Source organism: Phyllobates terribilis, unplaced genomic scaffold, assembly GCF_046119375.1.
Source record: "Phyllobates terribilis strain yellow unplaced genomic scaffold, ASM4611937v1 Scaffold_1__5_contigs__length_1240528914, whole genome shotgun sequence".
In the NCBI taxonomy this organism is placed as follows: Eukaryota; Metazoa; Chordata; class Amphibia; order Anura; family Dendrobatidae; genus Phyllobates; species Phyllobates terribilis.
Window position 1 is genome coordinate 128,686,298 of NW_027362761.1, and position 22,623 is coordinate 128,708,920.

Consider the following 22,623-nt stretch of genomic DNA (forward strand, 5'->3'; position numbering starts at 1 on the left):
AGAGTGTGTTAGTCAGTGGAGTAGCCTATCTGTGTTGCAAGATATACCACCTGTGTATAGAATACCAATTTTTTTACTGCACCTAGTGAAGTAAAATCTTTTGGGCATAGCATCATTCTATTAGTCCTTCTATACTGACCTCCAGCAGGTTGCAAATTGAATATAATTTTTTTCTGCATCTAGCTCTGAAAAAATATTTGGGCTTCTAGCGGTGTGTGGGACTTGGTCTATTAGTCCATCTATACTGACCTCCATCAGGTTGCAAATTAAAAATAATTTTTTTCTGCATCTAGCTCTGAAAAAATATTTGGGCTTCTAGCAGTGTGTGGGACTTGGTCTATTAGTCCATCTATACTGACCTCCATCAGGTTGCAAATTGAATAAAAAAATTTTCTGCATCTAGCTCTGAAAAAATATTTGGGCTTCTAGCTGTGTGTGGGACTTGGTCTATTAGTCCATCTATACTGACCTCCATCAGGTTGCAAATTAAAAATAATTTTTTTCTGCATCTAACCCAGCCAATAGTTTTGGCCTAATACCACAGTTTGGCCACTCAGCTCTGCTCGGTTACCATCCATTGTTTTTTTGTGCAAACAACTCCAGAGTTGTGAATTAGTTAACCACCAAAATGAGTGTAAAAAGGCCTGCTGCTGGTGGAAAGGGGAATAGGCGTGTTGGGAAGGGGAAAAAAGGTTGTGTCCGTGGGGTAGGTGCAGAAGAAAGACCATCTTCCAGCCAAACTAAAATGTCTACTTCTTTTAGCGGACAATGTGATAAGATCCCTTTCTTACGGCCACGCCAATCGCTACAAATTCCAGATGAGGCACAAAAACAGCAGGTGCTTCAACGGATATCAAGTGCTCCTTTAAGTGGGCTCTCCTCCACATCAACTTCAACATCACAAATACTCCAGTCCTCAAAGGTGTCACCCAAATCGCACTTGCTTCCTCACAGCTCCCAAATCTCTAGCTGCCCGTCTGAGTATGAGGTAGAACAGATGGTTGAGTCTGCAGAGCTGTTTATTCATACTATAGCCTGGGAATCAGAGGTCGACTCCAGCGCTTCTGTGAATCCAGACGAGGAAATGATCTGCACTGATGCCCAGAATCTTTATGAGTCGGATCCAGGACCAGACGCAGAAGGTTCTGACCATAATGTAGACCCTCATTCCCAAACTGTAACTCCTGTTGGTGGAGACAATGAGGAAGACGATAAGACTCAAATACCTGATTGGAGCGACAACTTTAGTTTTTTGTCAGGGCAGGAACAGGTTGGCTCTGAGGACGACGGGTGTGATAACGCACAGGGTGATGATGATGAGGTCGGAGATCCCACTTACTGTCAACCCACAGTCAGCCAAGAGATGAGGTCAGCAGAGGAGGTGGAGGAAGATGCTAGTGACGACGAGGTCAGGTTGCGCCTTCCTGGACAGAGACGTAGTACTGGAAGCACGTCAACAACTGCATCCTCAAACACAACTCTGCCTCTCACCACAAGTCGTGGTGGCTCTTCAGGTCGCATGGGTGCTAAGCCTTGCATAGCCTGGGCATTTTTTCAGATCGATAAAGATGACCCAACTCGTGTTATCTGTAACATTTGTCAGCAAAAGCTAAGTAGAGGCCAAAAAATACATAGTTTGAGTACTTCATGCATGAACCGGCACATGGACATGAAGCATAAGTTGCAGTGGGAAGCTCAGTGTGCTACAATGCGGCCTAGCCGGCCGGGCCAACCACCGTCTGCCATATCTTGTGCATCCGCGGCCTCTTCATCCTCTGTGACTGGGGGGACAGCAGTCACACCTGTTTTGGGGCGCAGACCTGCCACCTCTTTACCCGCAACAGCCAGCGTGATTGGCAGGTCATCATTTTCTTTGGAGGTGGTAACACCAGCTGGTCTTGAGCGCTGTCCGACATCGATAGCACCACCTTTGGATCAAGGCAACCTAACATGTCCGCCTGCATCTTCCTCACAGACCGGCAGTTTGCCGGGGACACCCTTATCAACCCCGTCTAAGCACAATAGCCAGCCCTCGGTCCCTCAGATGTGGACAAGTAAAAGACCATTTCCTCCTAGCCATGAGAAAGCTAAGAGGTTGAATTTCACCATATGCAAGCTCTTGGCTACAGAAATGCTGCCTTTCCGCCTGGTGGACACAGAGGATTTTCGAGACCTTATGTCCGTCGCAGTGCCCCAGTACCAGATGCCCAGTCGGCACTACTTCTCAAAGAAAGGTGTGCCTGCGCTCCACCAGCATGTCGCACACAACATCACCGCTTCTTTGAGAAACTCTGTGTGTGACAGGGTGCATTTCACCACAGACACTTGGACGAGTAGGCATGGACAGGGGCGTTACATGTCGCTGACTGGGCACTGGGTAACTATGGTGACAGCAGGACAAGGGGCTGCTGTCCAAGTCTTGCCGTCCCCACGAGTTGTGCGTCAATCCTCTTTATGTCATTTTTCCTCCACTGCTTCTGCCTCCTCAACCTCCTCTCGGTCTTCCACCTGCACCCAAAGCCTGTCTGGTCATGCCACAAGCTTTCTAACTGCGCAGAAGGGATCCTGCACACCTCCTTACTATGCTGGCAGTAGGGCTCAACGTCATCAGGCGGTTTTTACATTGAAATGTCTGGGAAATGTGAGTCACACAGCTGAGGAGTTGTGGTCAGCTCTGGAGAACCAATTTCATGAATGGTTGTCTCCACTGGACCTGAAACCAGGGAAGGCCGTGTGCGACAATGCTGCAAACCTGGGTGCGGCCCTTCGCCGGGGCAATGTCACACAAGTGCCTTGTATGGCTCACGTGTTGAACCTGGTTGTCCAGCAATTTTTAGCCCACTATCCCAGACTAGATGGCCTTCTGCAGAGGGCACGGTCGCTGTGTGCTCACTTCCGCCGTTCGCATCCCGCAGCTCAGCGACTTACATCTCTACAGAAGTCGTTGGGCCTGCCACTTCACCGGCTAAAATGCGATGTGCCTACCCGGTGGAATTCAACTCTGCACATGTTGCAGCGACTGTGGCAGCACCGACAAGCCCTGGTGCAATACGTTCTGACGTATAGCCTGGGCCAACGAGATTCAGAGGTGGGGCAAATCACGCTGGAGGAGTGGTCTCAGATCAGGGACCTATGCACCCTTCTGCACAGTTTTGAAATGGCGACGAAGATGTTTAGTGCTGACGATGCCATTATCAGCATGACTATTCCGGTGATTTACATGCTGGAGCACATGTTAAACAGAATTCGGAGTCAGGTGGTGGCACAAGAGGAGGTGGAGGAAGTAGAGGAGGAGGAGTTGTATGCGGAAGGGCTAACATCTGCAAGGTCCAGACGGTCGGCAGCACCAAGGCGGCAGGCATGTGAGGGTGGGGGAGATGATTTTACCAGGGCGCATGGTAGCAGCCAAACTAGTGAGGAAGGTGCAGGAGCCCAGGAAGAAGTGGAGGACGAACTGATGGAAGACTCATCAGATGAGGGAGACCTTGATCACATTTCTGTTGTGCGAGGTTGGGGGGAGAGGACAGAGGAAGGAAGCATGATTGTTACCTCGCCACCAACACAACAGGGACTTGGTGCTCCTGGATGCGCAACACACATGAGTGCCTTCTTGCTGCACTACCTGCAACATGACCCTCGAATTGTGAGAATTAGAAATAATCCTGACTACTGGGTTGCCACACTGTTAGATCCCCGGTACAAAAGTAAATTTGCAGAAATTATTCCTGCCATAGAAAGGGATGCACGCATGCAGGAGTATCAGCAGAGACTGTTGCAGAATCTTACATGTGCTTTTCCACAAAATACCAGTGGTGCACGTAGTGAATCTCACAGTTCCAACTTGCCAACCGTGGGACCGTCAAGTGTTCAGCACTCAAACCGTAACAGAACCACAGTATCTGCTGGTAACATCAATTTTGCGGAATCATTTCACCACTTTTTTAGCCCATCCTTTGCAAGGCCACAGGAGACAAGAAGTCTGACACATAGTCAACGCCTAGAGACGATGGTACAGGAGTATCTCCAAGTAAACATTGAAGCCACGACTGTGTCACTGGACCCTTGCTCTTTTTGGGCTTCCAATCTGGATAAATGGCCGGAGCTAGCCACTTACGCCTTGGAGATCTTGTCATGCCCCGCAGCCAGCGTTCTGTCTGAACGTGTGTTCAGCGCTGCTGGTGGTGTGCTGACAGATAAGCGCACGCGGCTCTCCACTGATAATGTAGACAGACTCACGTTCATAAAGATGAACAAATCATGGATCCGAAACGACTTTTCTACCCCTGTGTCATCCTGGGGAGAGTAAAAGCTTGATGATTGGTTAAAATCACCCTACCAACCGTTTTAAGCTTTCAAATTACTAATCATGTTTATCTGTATCTTGACTGGAAAATAATTTGGGCTTTGTAGCAGTGTGCAGCACTGATCCTATTAGGCCATCTATAATAAGCTTCACCAGATTTAAAATTAAAAATAATTTTTAGCTGCATCTAGCCCGGAAAATAATTTTGGGGCTCCGAGATGCGCAAGACACATAAGTGCCTTCTTGCTGCACTACCTGCAGCATGACCCTCATATTGTCAGAATTCAAAGTAATCATGACTACTGGGTTGCCACACTCTTAGATCCCCCAAACTTTTCGATCAACCTTTTCATTTTAATAAAGACCAAAAAAATGGTCATTTTTGAAATTATAAGCATTAGCAGGTTGTTAGAAACTGAAATCAAACAGTTTTCAACTCAAAACTTTATTCTAGGTGATGTTACATTTTCACATAGGACCCCTTGTTCGAAAGGAGCTTCTGAACTCTCTCGTCCATTGAATTTGTCAGGTTTTGGATGGTTTCTGCTTCAATTGTTTTGCATGAGGACAGAATACCCTCCCAGAGCTGTTGCTTAGATGTGAACTGCCTCCCGCCATCATAGACACTCCTTTTAATGATGCTCCAAAGGTTCTGAATGGGGTAGAGGTCAGGGGAGCATGGGGGTCACACCATAAGTTTGTCCCCTTTTATGCCCATATCAGCCAGAGATGCAGATGTTTTATGTGCAGCATGAGATGGTGCATTATCATGCAGAAAAATGATCTTGCTGTGAAATACACGGTTCTTCTTCTTGAACCATGGCAGGAAGTGCTGTTTGAGAAAATCCACATACATTATGGAGTTCATCTTTAGCGCCTTCAGGGATCCTAAAGGGGCCGACAATCTCTCTCCCCATGATTCCAGCCCAAAACATTACTCCACCTCCTCCTTGTTGGCGCTGTAGCCGTGTTTGCGTGGGGTGTCCATCAACCAGCCATCCTCCACTCCATTCATCTGGACCATCGAGCGCTGCACGGCACTCATCCGTGAACAAAACAGTTTTGAAATCAGTCTTCATGTAATGTTTGGCCCACTGGAGCCGTTTCTGCTTGTGTGAAGTGGATAGAGGAGGTCGACAGGATGGCGTATGCACAGCTGCAAACCTCTGAAGGACCCTGCATCTTGTTGTTCGGGGGACGTTGGAGGCACAAGCAGCTTCAAAAACTTGTCTGCTGCTATGACAAGGCTTTTTTGCCGCTGCTCTTTCAACCTGACGTAATTGCCTGTAGGAAAGAGTCCTCAATTTGCCCTTATCAGCACGCACACGTGTGTACTGTGAATCAGCTACATACTTCTTGATTGCCAAGACACTTCATCCTGATCATCGCACAATGTTGATTGTAGTCATGCCTTGACCTAAACACTCCACAATTTGTTGCTTCTCAGCAGCCGACACATCCTTTTTCTTTCCCATTTTGGCAGAAAATGTAGGCTGCTTAATAATGTGAGAGAGCCTTCTTAAGTAGTCTTGCCTTTCATTGGACACACCTGCCAAACTAATTAGCACAGGTGTCTGCAATTGCTTACAGTGATATAAAGAGCCCTGACACACATCACCATCAATGAGTTTAACTGACAAACAAACAAATTCTTCCCTTATCACTCCTAAACACTTTTTGCATAATAATTTGGAACGCAAATTTGTTTTCCACAAAACACCAGTGGTTCACGTAGTGAATCTTACAGTTCTAACTTGCCAACCGTGGTCTGTATGGAATTGTTCAATAAAGGGCCCAAAATTAAGATAACATAGATGGGAGAGGTCTCTATGAATAGGAATTCCTAAGTATTTGATACCCTGTGAGGGCCAGGCAAAGGGAAAGTTGGACTGGATGGAATCCTATATGGATTTAGGGAGGGAGACATCGAGGGCCTCAGACTTCGCTGCATTGATTTTAAAATTTTACCATGTAACAAAGTGATCTATTTCAGCCATAACAGCAGGGATGGATATATGTGATTGAGTGATATATACTAGGACATCATCAGCAAATAGAGAGCACTTGTACTCGGTGCCTCCCACCTCAATCCACCTAATATTGGGGTTATGGCGAATTGATGAGAGCAGGTGCTCCGTCACTAGGATGTATAAGAGAGGGGACAGAGGACATCCCTGCCTTGTCCCATTGGTGATTGTGAAAGGTGATGAAAATGTTCTGACGCACCCCCTGGGCCTTGGGACACCCGGAGCCGGACCCTTTTTGGTGGATGCTGGTGGTTGTAGTCTTCGTGGCGGCGATCCGGTTCCGTGGCTCAGGGCGGTCAAACCAGTGGCGGAACTATTTATGTGGTTTTGATGTTTAAATGTCCGACTACGCCACCCGTGGATTGCGGTCAGAGTGAACCGCCGCTACAGGGCAGACCGCTAAGGCTGGTGTTGTGGGTGCAGCAGAGCGTAGCATAACTCCCCACGGGAGGAGTATAGCCTCAGGGCAGTGTATGCGGAGGATGGGGGTGATGGTGCAGGGCAGCAGCAGTAACGACACGGAGTCAGTGATGCAGTTCAGGGCCTTTACTCACAGTTCTTATTATCCAGACCACGTCTGCAGGTAACGGCTGCCCACGTCGTACTGTGCTCACCAGGTGAGGGGCTCAGACAACTCCCAGATAACTTTGGAGCGCTTCACAGGACCCCCTTTGTGTGTCCTTTGTCTGGCCTTTCTTACCAACACTTCTGTCCGGCTGCCTCGGGCCTCCTCTTGGTAAACTTGGCGCCAGTTTCCCTGACCCTATGTGGTGCCTTCCTAGCGGGTGGAGCAAGGGGCTGCGCCACATAAAATGTCAGAGCCTCCGGTTTCTAGCTGAGGGTCGTTTCCTGCCTCCACTAGTTCGGGGACCGGTCTCCCCCTTTGGCCTGACCCCTCCACGCAGGTGGATTCGGGCGTGCGGTGGCGACTCGCCCGTCCGCACCCCTGGGATCCCTTCATTCCTCGTTCCTGGAGCCTTCTCCGCTCCTCTTCCTTCCTTCTCCCTCTTGCAGGCCTGGGCCTCTGTTACTAGGCCCGCCTCCGGAGCAGAGCTCATGCAGAGCCCCTGCTCCCTGCCACTTCTGCTCAGACTTCTCTGCACTGAACTAAGATGGTGCCCACCTTTTATACTCCCTTCTCAATGCACCCAGGAACTGCTTCCTCCCTGCTCCTGCACTGCAGGGTTCCCCTTCCTCAGTGTTCCCTCCCCCCACTCCAGCCAGGGACAGGGACTGTCGTGCCCATCTCAGGGGCATATTGGTCGCCCTGCCCCACGGCAATGTGGTGTAATGCATGCAGGTGTCGGGTCCTGATCCACACTCCATCCTTATCTGAGAGTGAGATATCACACCTCTGGGTGAGGTGCAATACGTCTGTAGCAACCGAGCCCTCGGTGCTACAGTTCCATTTATCTTCAGCCTAGGTGACGTATTGTGATACAGGGCCGTGATTTTGGCTATAAAAGGGTCCCCTAGACCCCTACCCCAAGCTTTTTAAGAGAATCATATATGGCGTGCCAGGAGACTCTATGGAATGCTTTCTCAGCATCCAACGAGAGTATCTACTTACAAATTTTTAACTGCATCTAGCCCAGGAAATACTTTGTGCCTAGTAGCAGTGTCTGCTAGTCAGCGGATTATCCCGGCTGTTAAGCAAGCTACACCACCTGTAGTTTGGACACTTAATTTTTTCAAAGGAAATGCTTCGGGACCACGGGATACTCAGTGAAGAGCATCAGGAGGCACCCCAAGGCATAGGGGCTGGGACTGGCACTAGGATGCCTTGCGGTGGACAGCCGAGCTCGATCCTTATAAAAGCTTTTTAACTGCAGCAGCTTTAGTGGACGCTACTGGAGCTGGAATTACGCGGCTGCTGGCATGAGACTTGCCCTCCAATAGATCCTTGTAAATGGATTTAAAGTGTATTCATTCAAATTAGAGGGACAATTTAAATTAAAAAGCTTAGAGCTGCCTCCACCACAGGGGGGCTCTCTCGACCCACCAGCGGACAGGCACCAGTATTGGGAGAGGGGGGCTGGCCGTCAGGGTTCACCGCGGCTCTGGCACAAACCCGGCGACACGGAGGTGGCACGGGCAGGAGCGGACTGGCCGTCTCGGCTTCTCACTTTTTGGATTTTAGAAGGGCATGACATGCCTATATCTGTGTCTCCCCCTCCTTTTACTCCTCCACCTCTTTTCTTTTCGCATGACTATATGTACTTGTCACTTTTCCATGTGTTAGTTATGTCTTCTGAGCAGTTTGTCAGCTTTTGGACACCTTTGAAGGTGTTTTCTATGTGTTTCTATGTGTTTTTGTTTGCCTGCCATTGGTTTTAACGGTGTTCGAAGGTGTTCGACGAACAGTTCGGCGAACACACGGGTGTTCGACGAACCGAACCGAACTCGAACACTACGGGGGTGGCTCAACACTAGTTGTGGGCACACTCAGAACATATTGAAAAAAAGGGGGTGGGAAATGCCTTTAAATACATTTTGTTTTTAGAACAGTTTTGACCAATGCTTCTTTTAATAAGATCAGAGGCATGCGCAGGTACAGTAGAGCCCTATGGAAGGATTTCAGTGCCCCATTACTTCTGTGTACAACCTCCAAACGATAAGACCTTTAGTATGTGTGGTTACTAACATGTATCAATCCTTTATTATCTTAGGGGAGAAGAAGCAAAAGTACAAAGAACTAAGAAAGCGAGAAGAAAGCATGGACCGTAAGTGATAGTTTACAGTGTGAAATACATAAAATTGCCTGTGCCATACCATACAGTACTTTTCCACGCTTTCTTTTATTGTCTTTTTCTATTATACATGATTTATTAAATTTCAAAATGGGAAGCTTTCTTTAGAAAATAAAAGTGTTCTGTCAAAATGTGTCTTGCACACAATCTGCTTGTTTACCTATATGTCTTCCGTTGAGAATTGAGATTCCTTTTGAAAGGAAGAAATAGTTTGCCAGGAAATTTAAGTTTCTTTGTTTCCTGGTATTTTTGCATCCACCAGCCACTTTTCCTATGTGCCTCAAAATAAATCAAATGGAGAGACGATATTGTACTGGAAAAAAATGAAATCATCAGACGTACTCAGGATTAATATTTTTTTACAACATTGTTTTATAATTTAAGAATTTACCAATTTTAATACTGCTATTTAAAATTATTTCATGGCAGTTAGCTTTTTTGGAACCCCCTATTGCCTGGAGCCATGCTCATCACCCCAGAAGTGTCATTGCATTGGGTATGTACTGTAAATGATTTTACAAAACGATTCCCCCGGAGGACACATTTGATATGATGGACTCCAAGCAGTGAGACTCACCACAATGTCTCATATGGGGCTGTTCACACCAAGTACTTGTTTTAAAACTACTTTTTACTTCATTTAAAAAAAAAAATGCCCATGGTGATCCTTCCACAGAAAAAAAAAACTCATACTCCACTACCGAACGTCTTCCAATTTTCCATACTGCTGCAGGGCGTCCCTTACCGGTCTTCTGGCTTCTACTTCTGGATGGAGGGTGACTGCTACAGCCAGTTACCAGCCACTGATTGTCTGCAGCAGTCACATTCAACTTGAGCAGGAAAAAACCGTCTTGTAGCGCTTTCTTCCTCCTCAAATGGAACATGACCACTGGAGCCAATCAGTAGAACTTGCTCACTCCAAAAGCAACAAGTGTGAGTACCTCTACAATGGAGTGAGGCAGCGCAAAACAGAAAAGTGTGGCACTTTTTTGAACAAGTGACATGTCCTCTTTAAAGGGACTTGTGGCTGCATCTTTAGCATGCGTGAATCAGCTTGCTGAACATATTTGATATGATGTTATGAGTTTTACTAAACAGTGACTATTTTTTTTACAAATCTCCTATTAAGTAACTAGGTAAGCGTCCAGGTAAACATTGTAAGTGCATTAGGGATTTAGGTGGTATCCACACGCTGTCTGGTGCTTATCATTATCCTTCTTATAGGGTACATTTACATTAAAACATTTTTACCACATCATCAAAACTACGAGCAGTTTTATCACAAGTTGTCACCGTTCTTAGCCACTCAATTTTCAGGTGAGACATGTCTGTTTTACATGCTTTGTTGCAATATATGGCTTCATTCAGACATACATGATTTTTCACATAAAAACGCAGACTGTTGTTCATCAGTGTTTTGGATCTGGGTTTCATCAGTGTCAGTTTTTACCATCAGTGTTTCATCAATGATTTTCTTTGATGAAATAAATAAATTGTAAAGCTTCTCCTATACACTGCAGTGTTAATCACGGACAGCAAGTGGATGCCATCAAGGACCCATAGACTTGTATGGGTAATTTTGATCCTTGTCTCTGATCAAAAACGGTCATATACTTGTATCCTTGATTTTTTTGGAGACTACTCAGTCCGTAGAAAACACAGACATATGGACCTCCCCATATAATGGGTACTTGTTCTATCCGTAAAAAACAGACATCTGAATGAGGCCTGAGTCCATTTTTATACCAATATTTTGAGACCAATATTACCAAAATTACTACATAAGGCCAAAATAATACCACTACATGATGACCATTGCCATTACACTATAAAGTGAATCAATAATATTACCATAGTTCTACAGAAAAAAAACACACTATACAAAGACCAGTATTACCAAAAAATACCTCCATACAACCCACCCCTACATAGTAACTGAATTGCACCACCAAATTAATACTAAAAGATAAACAAGTGTGACCATATAGTGATAGATACCTGTCCTGCTAATTTATATAAGTGATTAGAGTACAGTTATATACAGTATAGTGACTTACAGGTGATGTTCATCTTTTCCATCTGACCCAGTCCAACATGACGACTTCTTCTAGCCACACCTCATTTGCAGAATGTATAAGAAAACTCCCCATCCTGGCTGCACCTGCGACATGGAACAGTGACCACAATACTTTAAAAATTGTGTCATTACTATATGTACCCCTTACATCCAAATAATCTACACCGTGTGCCAGAGAGAATGTCCCTTAGAAAGTAATAATGCCCCACTGTGCTACCTGGAAAGCAATCTGGCCCCATATTTGCACCTGGACAGTAATAAGGCCCCATATACTCCTTTGAAAGTTATCCTGTCCCAAGTACCCCTTTCAAATAATAACCCAAGAGAATCCCTTTAATGTAACAATTCCCCTAATGAAAGTGTTAATGCCTGAATACCCTCTCAAAATCTACCGTATTTTATGGACTATAAGATTCACTGGAACATAAGATGCACCTAGGTTTTAGAGGAGGAAAATAGAAAACAAATTGAAACAAAAAATGTGGTCATGATGCACTGTTATAAGGGGAAGGGGGTCTGCTGCTGACACTGTTATAGGGGTAATGTCCCCCAATTCTGTACTGATATCCCCCATCCTGGTATATATATGGCCCCCAATCCAGGTATACATGGTCCCCCCATCCAGGTATACATGGCACCTCATCCCCATCCTGGTATGCATGTCCCCCTCATCCCCATCCTGGTATGCATGGCCCCCTCATCCCCATCCTGGTATATATGGCCCCCTCATCCCCATCCTGGTATATATCCACTTTACAGCCTGTGCCATATTTGTACGCAAGGCTGTAACCCCACGGTTCAATGAGGGCTCCGGCGCTGAGCCCACACTGAATCGGGCACATGTCAGCTGATTATTACAGCTGACATGTGCCCGCAACAGCTGCGGGTGGAATCGCGATCCACCTGTGGCTGTTAACATGTTAAATGCTGCTGTCAATCTTTGACAGCGGCTTTTAACATCGCCGCGCCGGAAGTGTGTCACTTACCCCGCCCATCGGTGACCCTGTCACGTGATCGCGGGTCACCGATGGTTGGGCATGACAACCCTGGGTCTGCAGCAGACTCCAGTGGTTATCATGTAAAGATTACTATGAGCGCCACCTAGTTGTCGGCGCTCATAGCACAGGACCATTTCTGCTACATACAGGTGATCTGCTGATCACCTGTATGTAGCAGAGGCGATCAGACAAGTGCTGCTTCTAGTCTCCTATGGAGACTATAGAAGCAAGCAAAAAGTGGAAAAAAAATGTTTTTAAAAAAATTGTTGAAATCACCCCCCTTTCGCCCCATTCAAAATAAAATAATAATAAAAAAACACATACAAATTTGGTATCGCCGTGTTCAGAATCGCCCAATCTATCAATATAAAAAAAAAGAATTAATCCGATCGGTAAACGGTGTAACGAGAAAAAAATTCTAAACGCCAGAATTACTTTTTTTGGTCGCCGCAACATTGCAATAAAATGCAATAACGGGCGATCAAAACATCGGATCTACCCCAAAATGGTATCAATAAGTTTCAACTCGGCGCAAAAAATAAGCCCTCACCCGGCCCCAGATCACGAAAAATTGAGACGCTACAGGTCTTGGAAAATGGCGCTATTTTTTTTTTTTTTTTACCAAACTTTGGAATTTTTTTTCACCACTTAAATAAAAAAGAACCTATACATGTTTGGTATCTACGAACTCGTAATGACCTGGAAAATAATAATGGCAGGTCAGTTTTAGCATTCAGTGGACGTGGTAAAAGAAATTTAAAAAAGCATCTGTGGTATTGCACTTTTTTGCAATTTCACCGCACTTGGAATTTTTTTCCCGTTTTCCTGTACACGATATGGTAAAACTAGTAATGGCGTTGAAAAGTACAACTCGTCCCGCAAAAAATAAGCCCTCACACGGCCATATTGACCAAAAAATAAAAATGCTATGGCTCTGGGAACAAAAAACGAAAATGCAAAAACGGAAAATCCCAGGGTTGCGAAGGGGATATGGCCCCCTCATCCCCATCCTGGTATACAGGACCCCCTGTAGCAGTGAATATAAATTTTTTTTTCACAGCAGGCACAATGTTAGCCGCAGCAGCCGGCTACTGCCTCTGTGACCGCTCCTCCATCGTTGCCTCCCTCCCCCCGCCACAGTTACAACCATAAGGTGCATCAGGACTATGACACATCCCCCCCCTCCTTCCCCACACACACACTTTCCTCCAAAATTTTGGAGGAATAGTGCGTCTTATAGTCCAAAAAATACGGTAATTTTTCCCTATCAGTGCGCCGATCAAAATTGCTGTCCCTCTCAAAAAATGTATATATATTATATATACAGTACAGTATATATTCGATGGGGCCATAAGTTCAGTCACAGAAGAGCATAGTTCCCAACGCTTAAAGACAGGGTGAGGTCCATGTATTGCACCATTTGCACAGTAATTTTACCCCTATTGAAGCCCTTCCATGTTCTCACCCACTATATCCCTCATGGACCCTATATAATATGATGGCCCACACACACAAAGTACGATTCCCCAACAGTGAATTCCCCAAACGCACAATATGATGACACCACAGTGCCCCACAGCAAAGTATGATGCCCCCATAGTGCCCCATAGTGCCCCAACACATTATACTGCTACAATGCCCCAAACACCATATAATATTCCCACAGTTCCCACACACAGTATGATGTCCCAAAGTATGATACTTTTCCTGCACAGTATGATACGCCAGCAGTACCCCTCACAGTATGATGTCAACACAGTCTCCACACAGTGTAATGCCCCCATACACAGTACAATGTCTCCACAGCCTCCACACACAGTATGATGGCCACACAGCCCCTTCACACAGAATGATGCCCCCCACACAAAGATTGATGACTGCACAACTCCCTCACACAGTATGATGGCCCCACAGTCCCCACGCACAGTATGATGTCTCCACCCACTGTATGATGCCTTCACAGCCGATTCACATAGTATGATGGCCCCACAGCCCTCATATATAGTAGGATGCCCCCACAGCCCCCCTCACATAGTATTATGGCCCTGCAGCCCCCCCATAGACACACAACGTATGAGCATCAGACAGTCCCCACACAAAGTGTAGTGAATGTATAGCCATTTTCACAGTATGTCACCACAGCTCTCTCATACAGTATAATGCCCCTACACACAGTACAATGCACATTCCCATACACTATATATAGCTTGCCAAACACAGTATGATGTTTCCACAGCCAAATAATATAAAAACCATAAGGGTTATACTCGCCTAACACTGATTCCATGTCCACCGCAGCCTCTGTCTGCTCTCCTGACTGGTATATACAGTGGGCTGGCACGGGCGACATAATGTAATGACATTGCGCCAGGACCCTGACATCTTGTAAGCTTCAGGCTTTCAGCAGCCTGCGGACTACAGGATGCAGAGTGTTAGGGCAGGATCCTTATCACAGAATTGAACTGTATTGGTGTCCTGTTGATGCGGACAGAGTTCCATGTGGCTGTTGCCCGGGGTTCAGGGCAAGGTGTTTGGGGCTGGAGCCCTGGATCTTTGACCCTGACGATGCCACTGCAGTTCACTTATATTGCACTTATTGGAATATTATATTGGGTTTAGGAAAGGAAAACATGCAGAGATGTTTTCAGTTTTAGTATGGACGTCCACTACAGTTGGTTAGGGCGCAGACATCATGTGGGTCGGTCTGTTGGTGAGGCTCTGGGTAACCTTGGTTTATCTGTTGAAGCCCCAGGACAAAAGGTTTGAGAATTCCCACTCTACATAGTCTAATCCACAGAGTGCTAACATATTAATACATGCTGAAATGACGTTGCTAGGCCTGTATATGTATCTGTTATGGTCACCACACATGTGCGTTCTCCTCTCACAACTTTGAGGTTATGCTTTCAGGATTTTTCTCCAGTTTTGAAGAAAATAAGAATCAAGAGACGGAGAGGAAGTCAGAGATTGAAGCAAATATTGTCACCCTCCTGGAACACTCAAGCAGGGTGAGTCCCCGTCAGTTGCCCGGACAGATGGATATCCTCTGTTATGTAGGGCGGTCTACTCTAGCCGGTACTCTGGCACCACAAAGCTGATATTTATTGATATAAGTACATGACACATTTTGCATTACAAATAGAATATGAAATATTGATTTTGTTTTCATGATTTCCTTTATAATGTTTCTCTTTCCTGCCGAAAATGCATTGATATTGGCACAATTTTCATTTTCTGCAGAATATAAATCGAATGAAACAAATCTCTTCGGTTACATCTCAAGACCTGAAAATTATGCAAGAGGACCTGACGTTTAAGGAAACTGAAATGCACAAATCGCAGAGCACTGCAAAGAATTTGACATCTGGTAAGGAGCTTTCTTCCAGCCGTGGACAGCGGATTTTATGCACAGATTTAAATGGAATAAAAAAACACTGAAATACATGTAAAAAATTGTTCCCCTTTAAGTATTATTTTTATAGGCACGTTTTTTTCCTGAGAGGGGCGGGGCTATTAACAGCCATTTGGATTGGCAGTGGCTTTCTTTTATTATGTATTTCTTTTTTTTACCTGTTTTTTTTTTTTTTTTTTTTCCATTTATATCATATATTGTTCCCTGTAAGATCATAAAAGACCTTTGTGGGGCTTTGCAATAATAAATATATATATTTATATATTTTTTAAATACATGATTTTCCCTGTAACTGAGGTGGTGTATTGGCTCTAGTTACAGTGGAAACACTGCCTCCTGGCTGCACAGCAGAGCTGACGCTGTCTCCTAGATGGCAGTAACAAGACTTGGTAATCAAATGACTGTTGAGTACGGAAGAGCTTCCTATTCCTTCCTTGTTAGCGCTTCCTATTACTGCATACACAGCGCTTGTTGAACACCATAAGACACTTATTAATTAAGGATGGTAAGTGGTTATCAAAAACAGAGGATTATTAGCCCAATAATTACCAATTTCTATATTAAACAATAGATTAAAGCAAATATGTCACCACATTTCATACAGTTAACCACAAACTTTATTAAATGGATCTCTTATACCTGATGAGTCTGGTGTGCTTACTTCGAAAACTGCATAATCCTTTAGAAAATTTTCCTGCCTAGCATCAAAGAGGTTGTCCAGCTTTTGGGCCTTTTTTTCTACTGAAATGCGCATAATTGGGACTGTAAGCTGATTTATGACCACAGACCACATCAAAGTTGAGTGTGCAGAGCAACAAAGAACCTGTAAAAGCCAAAATGTGTAAAACAATTGTAATGAACTTTCATTGCTAACATTTTCAGCCACAAATACTTGTATTTAAGTAAGAAAAAAATATCCCCAATGGTGAATGAGTGAAAATGAGCATCTCATGAGTCTTGTTCTTGCTGGGCTAATAACATTCTCATTTGAATTGAAGGATTATAAAGCCATTCTGATATGGATTTTCAAATTAAATACCCCAGCCTCATCAGGTCTAAGAGATCTATTTTAATAATGTATGCAGTTTCTATACTGAAATATGATGCTTTAATCAATGTATATACTTTATATACCCAGGAATGGGCTGTCTTTCTCATATGTTGCTGTCATCTGCTGTTGCAATGAAAATTGTATAACCCTCCAAATTTACAAATTTTCTACTGTTTGCAATAAACTAATAAAACATGAACAATTTAAACAAATCAGCACAACTAATATAACAAGTGGTTTCCACAAATTCAGCACAAAATGACACTTAAGGACTACTGCAGTCTCAGCCCCTTCATGACAAGTGCCTTTAGTACTTAGTAGAGCATACTTTAGCTGTTATTACCTGCTGCACACGTGATGCATAGCCAGACAGCAGCTTCTGACAATGTTTCTGAGGAATCTGTCGATTCCTCATCGGCAATGGTCTCAAGTTTATATATATATTTCCTTGGGTTTGCATCCTACAGCCACATTCTTTAAATTTCAGCAAAGATTTTCTTTGCGGTTCAAGTCATACTCCAAAATGGGTATGCTTGGGCTCCTTGTCTTCTTGGAAAGTCCAATGATGCCCATGCTTTAGCTTCCTCACATAAGATATGACGTTTTTGCTTAGAAATTCATGATGTTGGATTGAATCCATACAGCCCTCACCAAGCTGCTGGTTTCCAGTGTTATAGGAAACAAATCAGCCTCAGAGCACCACCATTCTTCACTGTAGGCAGGTTGTTCTCTTCAGCATATGCTTCATACTTCCTCCTCCAGTCCTTAAATTTCCAGTTTTGATTAATCTCTTCACAGAATAGGATCTCAGAACTTCTGTGGTTTATTTCTATGGTTTTTAGCATAGTTGTACATCTTGGAGTGCGGGCAAGGAAACCATCAGTATTTTGAATGCGTGTTAATGTGCATACTGAAACCTCAGTGCCTGCTACCCGTAAATCTTGCCTCAGGTTTTTTTCAGTCACTCAAGGGTTTTTTTGACCACCTGCTTCCTCAGGAATCTGATGGCCTCCTCTTTTTGCCAGTCCAGGAAGTGTAGCCAATTCTCCTTTAACAGTTCTTTCTGACTGTATCTCTTTTTGTATCCTTTTCCTTATTTGTACAAGACTGCGATCTCTTCCCTTAACTTTTTAGACCACTCTTGACAACTCAAGAATATTAGTAAACTGGAGGCTACGGTCCATGAAGAATGGGCTAAGAGTCCTCAGGAACGCTGCCAGAGGCTGGTGTCTGACTATGCATCATGGTCATAACAGCCAAAGATACTTTGCTAAGTACTAAAGATGCTTGTCTTGAAAGGGTTGAATAATTTGGAGACTACAGTAGTCATTAAAAGTGTCATTTTGTGTTAAATTTGTAGAAACCTCTTGATATAGTAGTTGTGTTGAGTTATTTAAATTATTATTGTTTTAGTAGTTTATTGCAAAGAGTAGAAAGTGTGTATAATTTATTAATAAACCTATTTTGCACCGGGGGTTAAATAATTTTGATTGCAACTGTAAAATGTGAATCTCCACTGTTGTAACTGTTGCATAACATTGAGATCATGACATAAGCTGCTTTTACGCTGAAAGATTATCGCTCAATCATCGTTCTTGGTGTATTGTCCTGTTGAAACAAGTCTCGAGTTGCGTGGACAATGGCTGCTTGTGCGTGCTGAGCGATCTATTACAGATCGTTCACTGAGCATTGTTCACCGCAGTCTGTCTGTGTAGACAGGCTAATATATGATCGCCCATCAGTGAATGTGTACAGATCGGTATTTGTTCAATGCCGCCAGTTGGTCAAGATAAACAGACCTTTCCCTATCCTGCTCTCAGCTGAGTTTCTTGAAGATCAAGACGTGGGGACCTTTTTGCACCCCACCCTATGCTGTGCCAATGCTATGTCCCAAAGTTTATTAATAATAATTTTTATTTCTATAGTGCCAACATATTCCGCAGCACTTTACATTTTAGAGGGGACATATACAGACAAAGACATTACAGAATAACAATAATCGCATAAATCAACACCTAGCAAGAGGAGTGAGGGCCCTGCTCGCAAGCTTACAGTCTATGAGGAAATAGGGGAGACACGAAAGGTGGATGGTAACAATTGCTTGTATTGTATGTTCCCAACCATCAATGTAATAAATAAGGTAATCACATAATGCTGCATGAACCAGTCGCCAACCAGTATGTGTACATGTATAGACACATAAGTCTATTAAGTGCATGGAGAGTGTGAACAGATGATACGAGGGTCCTGATTTGAAAGGAAATTTTGTATGGGAAATACAGGGATAGTTAGACAAGTGAGGTGAGGCGATAGGCCTGTCTAAAGAAATGTGTTTTTAGGCCACACTTAAAACTGTGGATATTGGATATTAATTGAAGTGTCCTGGGTAGTGCATTCCAAAGAATTGGTGCAGCACATGAGAAGTCTTGAAGATGGGAGTGGGAGGTTCGCATTATTGAGAATGTTAGTCTTAGGTCATTAGCAGAATGGAGGGCATGGTTAGGGTGGTAGACTGTGATGAGTGAGGAGATTTAGGGCGGTGCTGAAACACTTAGCACTTTGTGGGTGAGAGTGATGAGATTATATTGACCTCTGTAGTGGATGGGCAACCAGTGCAATGACTGGCAAAGGGAAGAGGCATCGGTGTAGCGATTGGAAAGAAATATGATCCTGGCTGCTGCATTCAGGACGGATTGGAGAGGGGAGAGTTTAGTAAGAGGGAGACTGATTAGTAGAGAGATGCAATTGTTCAGACAAGAATGAATTAGAGTACCAGTGAGTGTTTTTGCAGAGTCAAAGGTAAGAAAAGGTTGAATTCTAGAGATGTTTTTGAGGTGTAGATGACATGAACGAACGAGCGAGTGATCGGATGTAGGGAGTGAAGGAACGATCTGAGTCAAGTATGATCCCAAGACAGCGGTCATGTTGCTGGGGAGTAATGGTGAAGCCACTCACGGAAATGGCAATATTGGGCACAGGTAGGTTAGTGGAGGGAGGAAACACAAGGAGTCCTGTTTTTGACAGATGCAGTTTTAGATAGAGAAAGGACATAGTGTTAGAGACAGCAGAAAGACAATCACTAGTATTTTGTAATAATGCAGAAGTGATGTCAGGAGACAATGTGTACAATTGGGTGTCATCAGAATAGAGATGGTACTGAAAACCAAATCTACTGATTGTTTGTCCAATAGGGGCAGTATACAAGGAACTGATCCTTGAGGAACCTTGACAGTAAGGGGAAAAGGGGAAGAAGAGTAGCCAGCAGAAGATAGAGTGAAGGAGCGGTCAGAGAGGTAGGAGGATGCTGAGGGCTGTAGGACATACTGGAATATGTTGGGTGCTTCACCAGCATGACCACTTCCCTTTGTGAAGGGGCTGGAAGGGCTCTAATATCGCTCCATGTAGCAAAGCTCCAGTTAATTGAGCTCCTCTTAAAGCATTTTTTTCCAGTGCGAGAACAAAGTTATTATAAGTAGACTGACATATGGTTAATCATGCTGTAATATCTGAACGGTTTCATAAACTGGTGGTGGCTGGCATTCATGGCTGCCTGGCAAATAGAATTCAAACAGTGTGTCCAAGATGAAATGTGATCTAAACATCTTTTAATGGCTCGCCGGTGAAAGAAAAAAAATCATCAGCAGCCCCGGAGAAGAAAAAGGAAGCTGTCCAGAGTAAACAATTTCACTAATGCTATTGTTCCTCAGATGTTTTTTCTGGGGTCAAGAAGCTTGGTCTGAGGCTGCACTGCTTTCTACATACCTTCTGCCACTTCTCAGCATATCTGAAGGAACCGGCCTGTATCCTCTTCCTGACTACAGTTATTTGTTTTTGATACTTTAGCGGCAACTTCTTTACTAACCCTGTTAGATTAATATAAATCCTAGCGTACATATGCTGATTTCTACATCTTGTCAGGGTGAAGCATGTCATTATTGTCGAAAATAATAAAAGCAAAAAGGCAGTCCATTCTGGACAGAGCAGAGTAAAGTCTGATGGCCCAAGTTGTTGTCCACATTCCTTTCACGTGCTTTTAAAGTGTTGGTTTTAGGGGTTTTTTCGTTGTTGTTGTTTCTTATTTTTGTGACAACACCCAAAAGTACAGTTAGAGATATAGAGATAGCCAGTGTTTGGGAATTGTTTTATCTACTTATATACATACAGTTATATATATACTGCTCAAAAAAATAAAGGGAACACTCGAATAACACATCCTAGATCTGAATGAATGAAATATTCTCATTGAATACTTTGTTCTGTACGAAGTTGAATGTGCTGACAACAAAATCACACAAAAATCATCAATGGAAATCAAATTTATTAACCAATGGATGCCTGGATTTGGAGTCACCCCCAAAATTAAAGTGGAAAAAAACACTACAGGCTGATCCAACTTTGATATAATGTCCTTAAAACAAGTCAAAATGAGGCTCAGTATTGTGTGTGGCCTCCACGTGCCTGTATGACCTCCCTACAACGCCTGGGCATGCTCCTGATGAGGTTGCGGATGGTCTCCTGTGGGATCTCCTCCCAGACCTGGACTAAAGTATCCACCAACTCCTGGACAGTCTGTGGTGCAACGTGACGTTGGTGGATGGAGCGAGACATGATGTCCCAGATGTGCTCAATCGGATTCAGGTCTGGGGAACGGGCGGGCCAGTCCATAGCTTCAATGCCTTCATCTTGCAGGAACTGCTGACACACTCCAGCCACATGAGGTCTGACATTGTCCTGCATTAGGAGGAACCCAGTGCCAACTGTCCTGCATTAGGAGGAACCCAGTGCCAACCATATCAGCATATGGTCTCACAAGGGGTCTGAGGATCTCATCTCGGTACCTAATGGCCATCTGGCTAGCTCTGGCTGTGCGGCCCTCCAAAGAAATGCCACCCCACACCATTACTGACCCACTGCCAAACCGGTCATGCTGAAGGATGTTGCAGGCAGCAGATGGCTCTCCACGGTGTCTCCAGACTCTGTCACATGAAAGCAGGTTCACACTGAGCACGTCTGTGAAGAGCACAGGGCACCAGTGGCGACTTTGCCAATCCTGGTGTTCTGTAGCAAATGCCAAGCATCCTGCACAGTGTTGGGCTGTGAGCACAACCCCGATCTGTGGACATCGGGCCCTCATACCACCCTCATGGAGTCGGTTTCTAACCGTTTGTGCAGACACATGCACATTTTGTGGCCTGCTGTAGGTCATTTTGCAGGGCTCTGGCAGTGCCCCTCCTGTTCCTCCTTGCAGAAAGGCGGAGGTAGCGGTCCTGCTGCTGGGTTGTTGCCCTCCTACGGCCCCCTCCACGTCTCCTGGTGTACTGGCCTGTCTCCTGGCAGCGCCTCCAGCCTCTGGACACTACGCTGACAGACACAGCAAACCTTCTTGCCACAGCTGTCATTGATGTGCCATCCTGGATGAGCTGCACTACCTGAGCAACTTCTGTGGGTTGTAGAGTCCATCTCATGAAACCACGAGTGTGAAAGCACAACCAACATTCAAAAGTGACCAAAACATCAGCCAGAAAGCATTGGTACTGAGATGTGGTCTGTGGTCCCCACCTGCAGAACCACTCCTTTATTGAGTGTGTCTTGATAATTGCCAATAATTTCCATCTATTGTCTTTTCCATTTGCACAACAGCATGTGAAATTGATTGTCAATCAGTGTTGCTTCCTAAGTGGACAGTTTGATTTCACAGAAGTTTGATTTACTTGGAGTTATATTCTGTTGTTTAAGTGTTCCCTTTATTTTTTTTGAGCAGTGTGTATATATATATATATATATATATATATATATATATATATATATATATATATATATATATATATATATATAGTACAGACCAAAAGTTTGGACACACCTTCTTATTTAAAGATTTTTCTGTATTTTCATGACTATGAAAATTGTACATTCACACTGAAGGCATCAAAACTATGAATTAACACATGTGGAATTATATACTTATCAAAAAAGTGTGAAACAACTGAAAATATGTCTTATATCCT

General features: G+C 44.3%; 1 protein-coding gene across 1 annotated transcript in view; it reads left to right on the forward strand.

The window, feature by feature from the left end:
- The window catches only part of IFT74 (intraflagellar transport 74), a 133,146-nt gene that overhangs the window by 85,460 nt on the left and 25,063 nt on the right, over window positions 1-22,623 (forward strand). Inside the window, exons 14-16 of the mRNA XM_073667246.1 lie at window positions 9,000-9,053; window positions 15,066-15,163; window positions 15,396-15,522. Coding sequence (XP_073523347.1) covers window positions 9,000-9,053; window positions 15,066-15,163; window positions 15,396-15,522 — 279 coding nt within the window. The remainder of the gene's footprint in view (window positions 1-8,999; window positions 9,054-15,065; window positions 15,164-15,395; window positions 15,523-22,623) is intronic.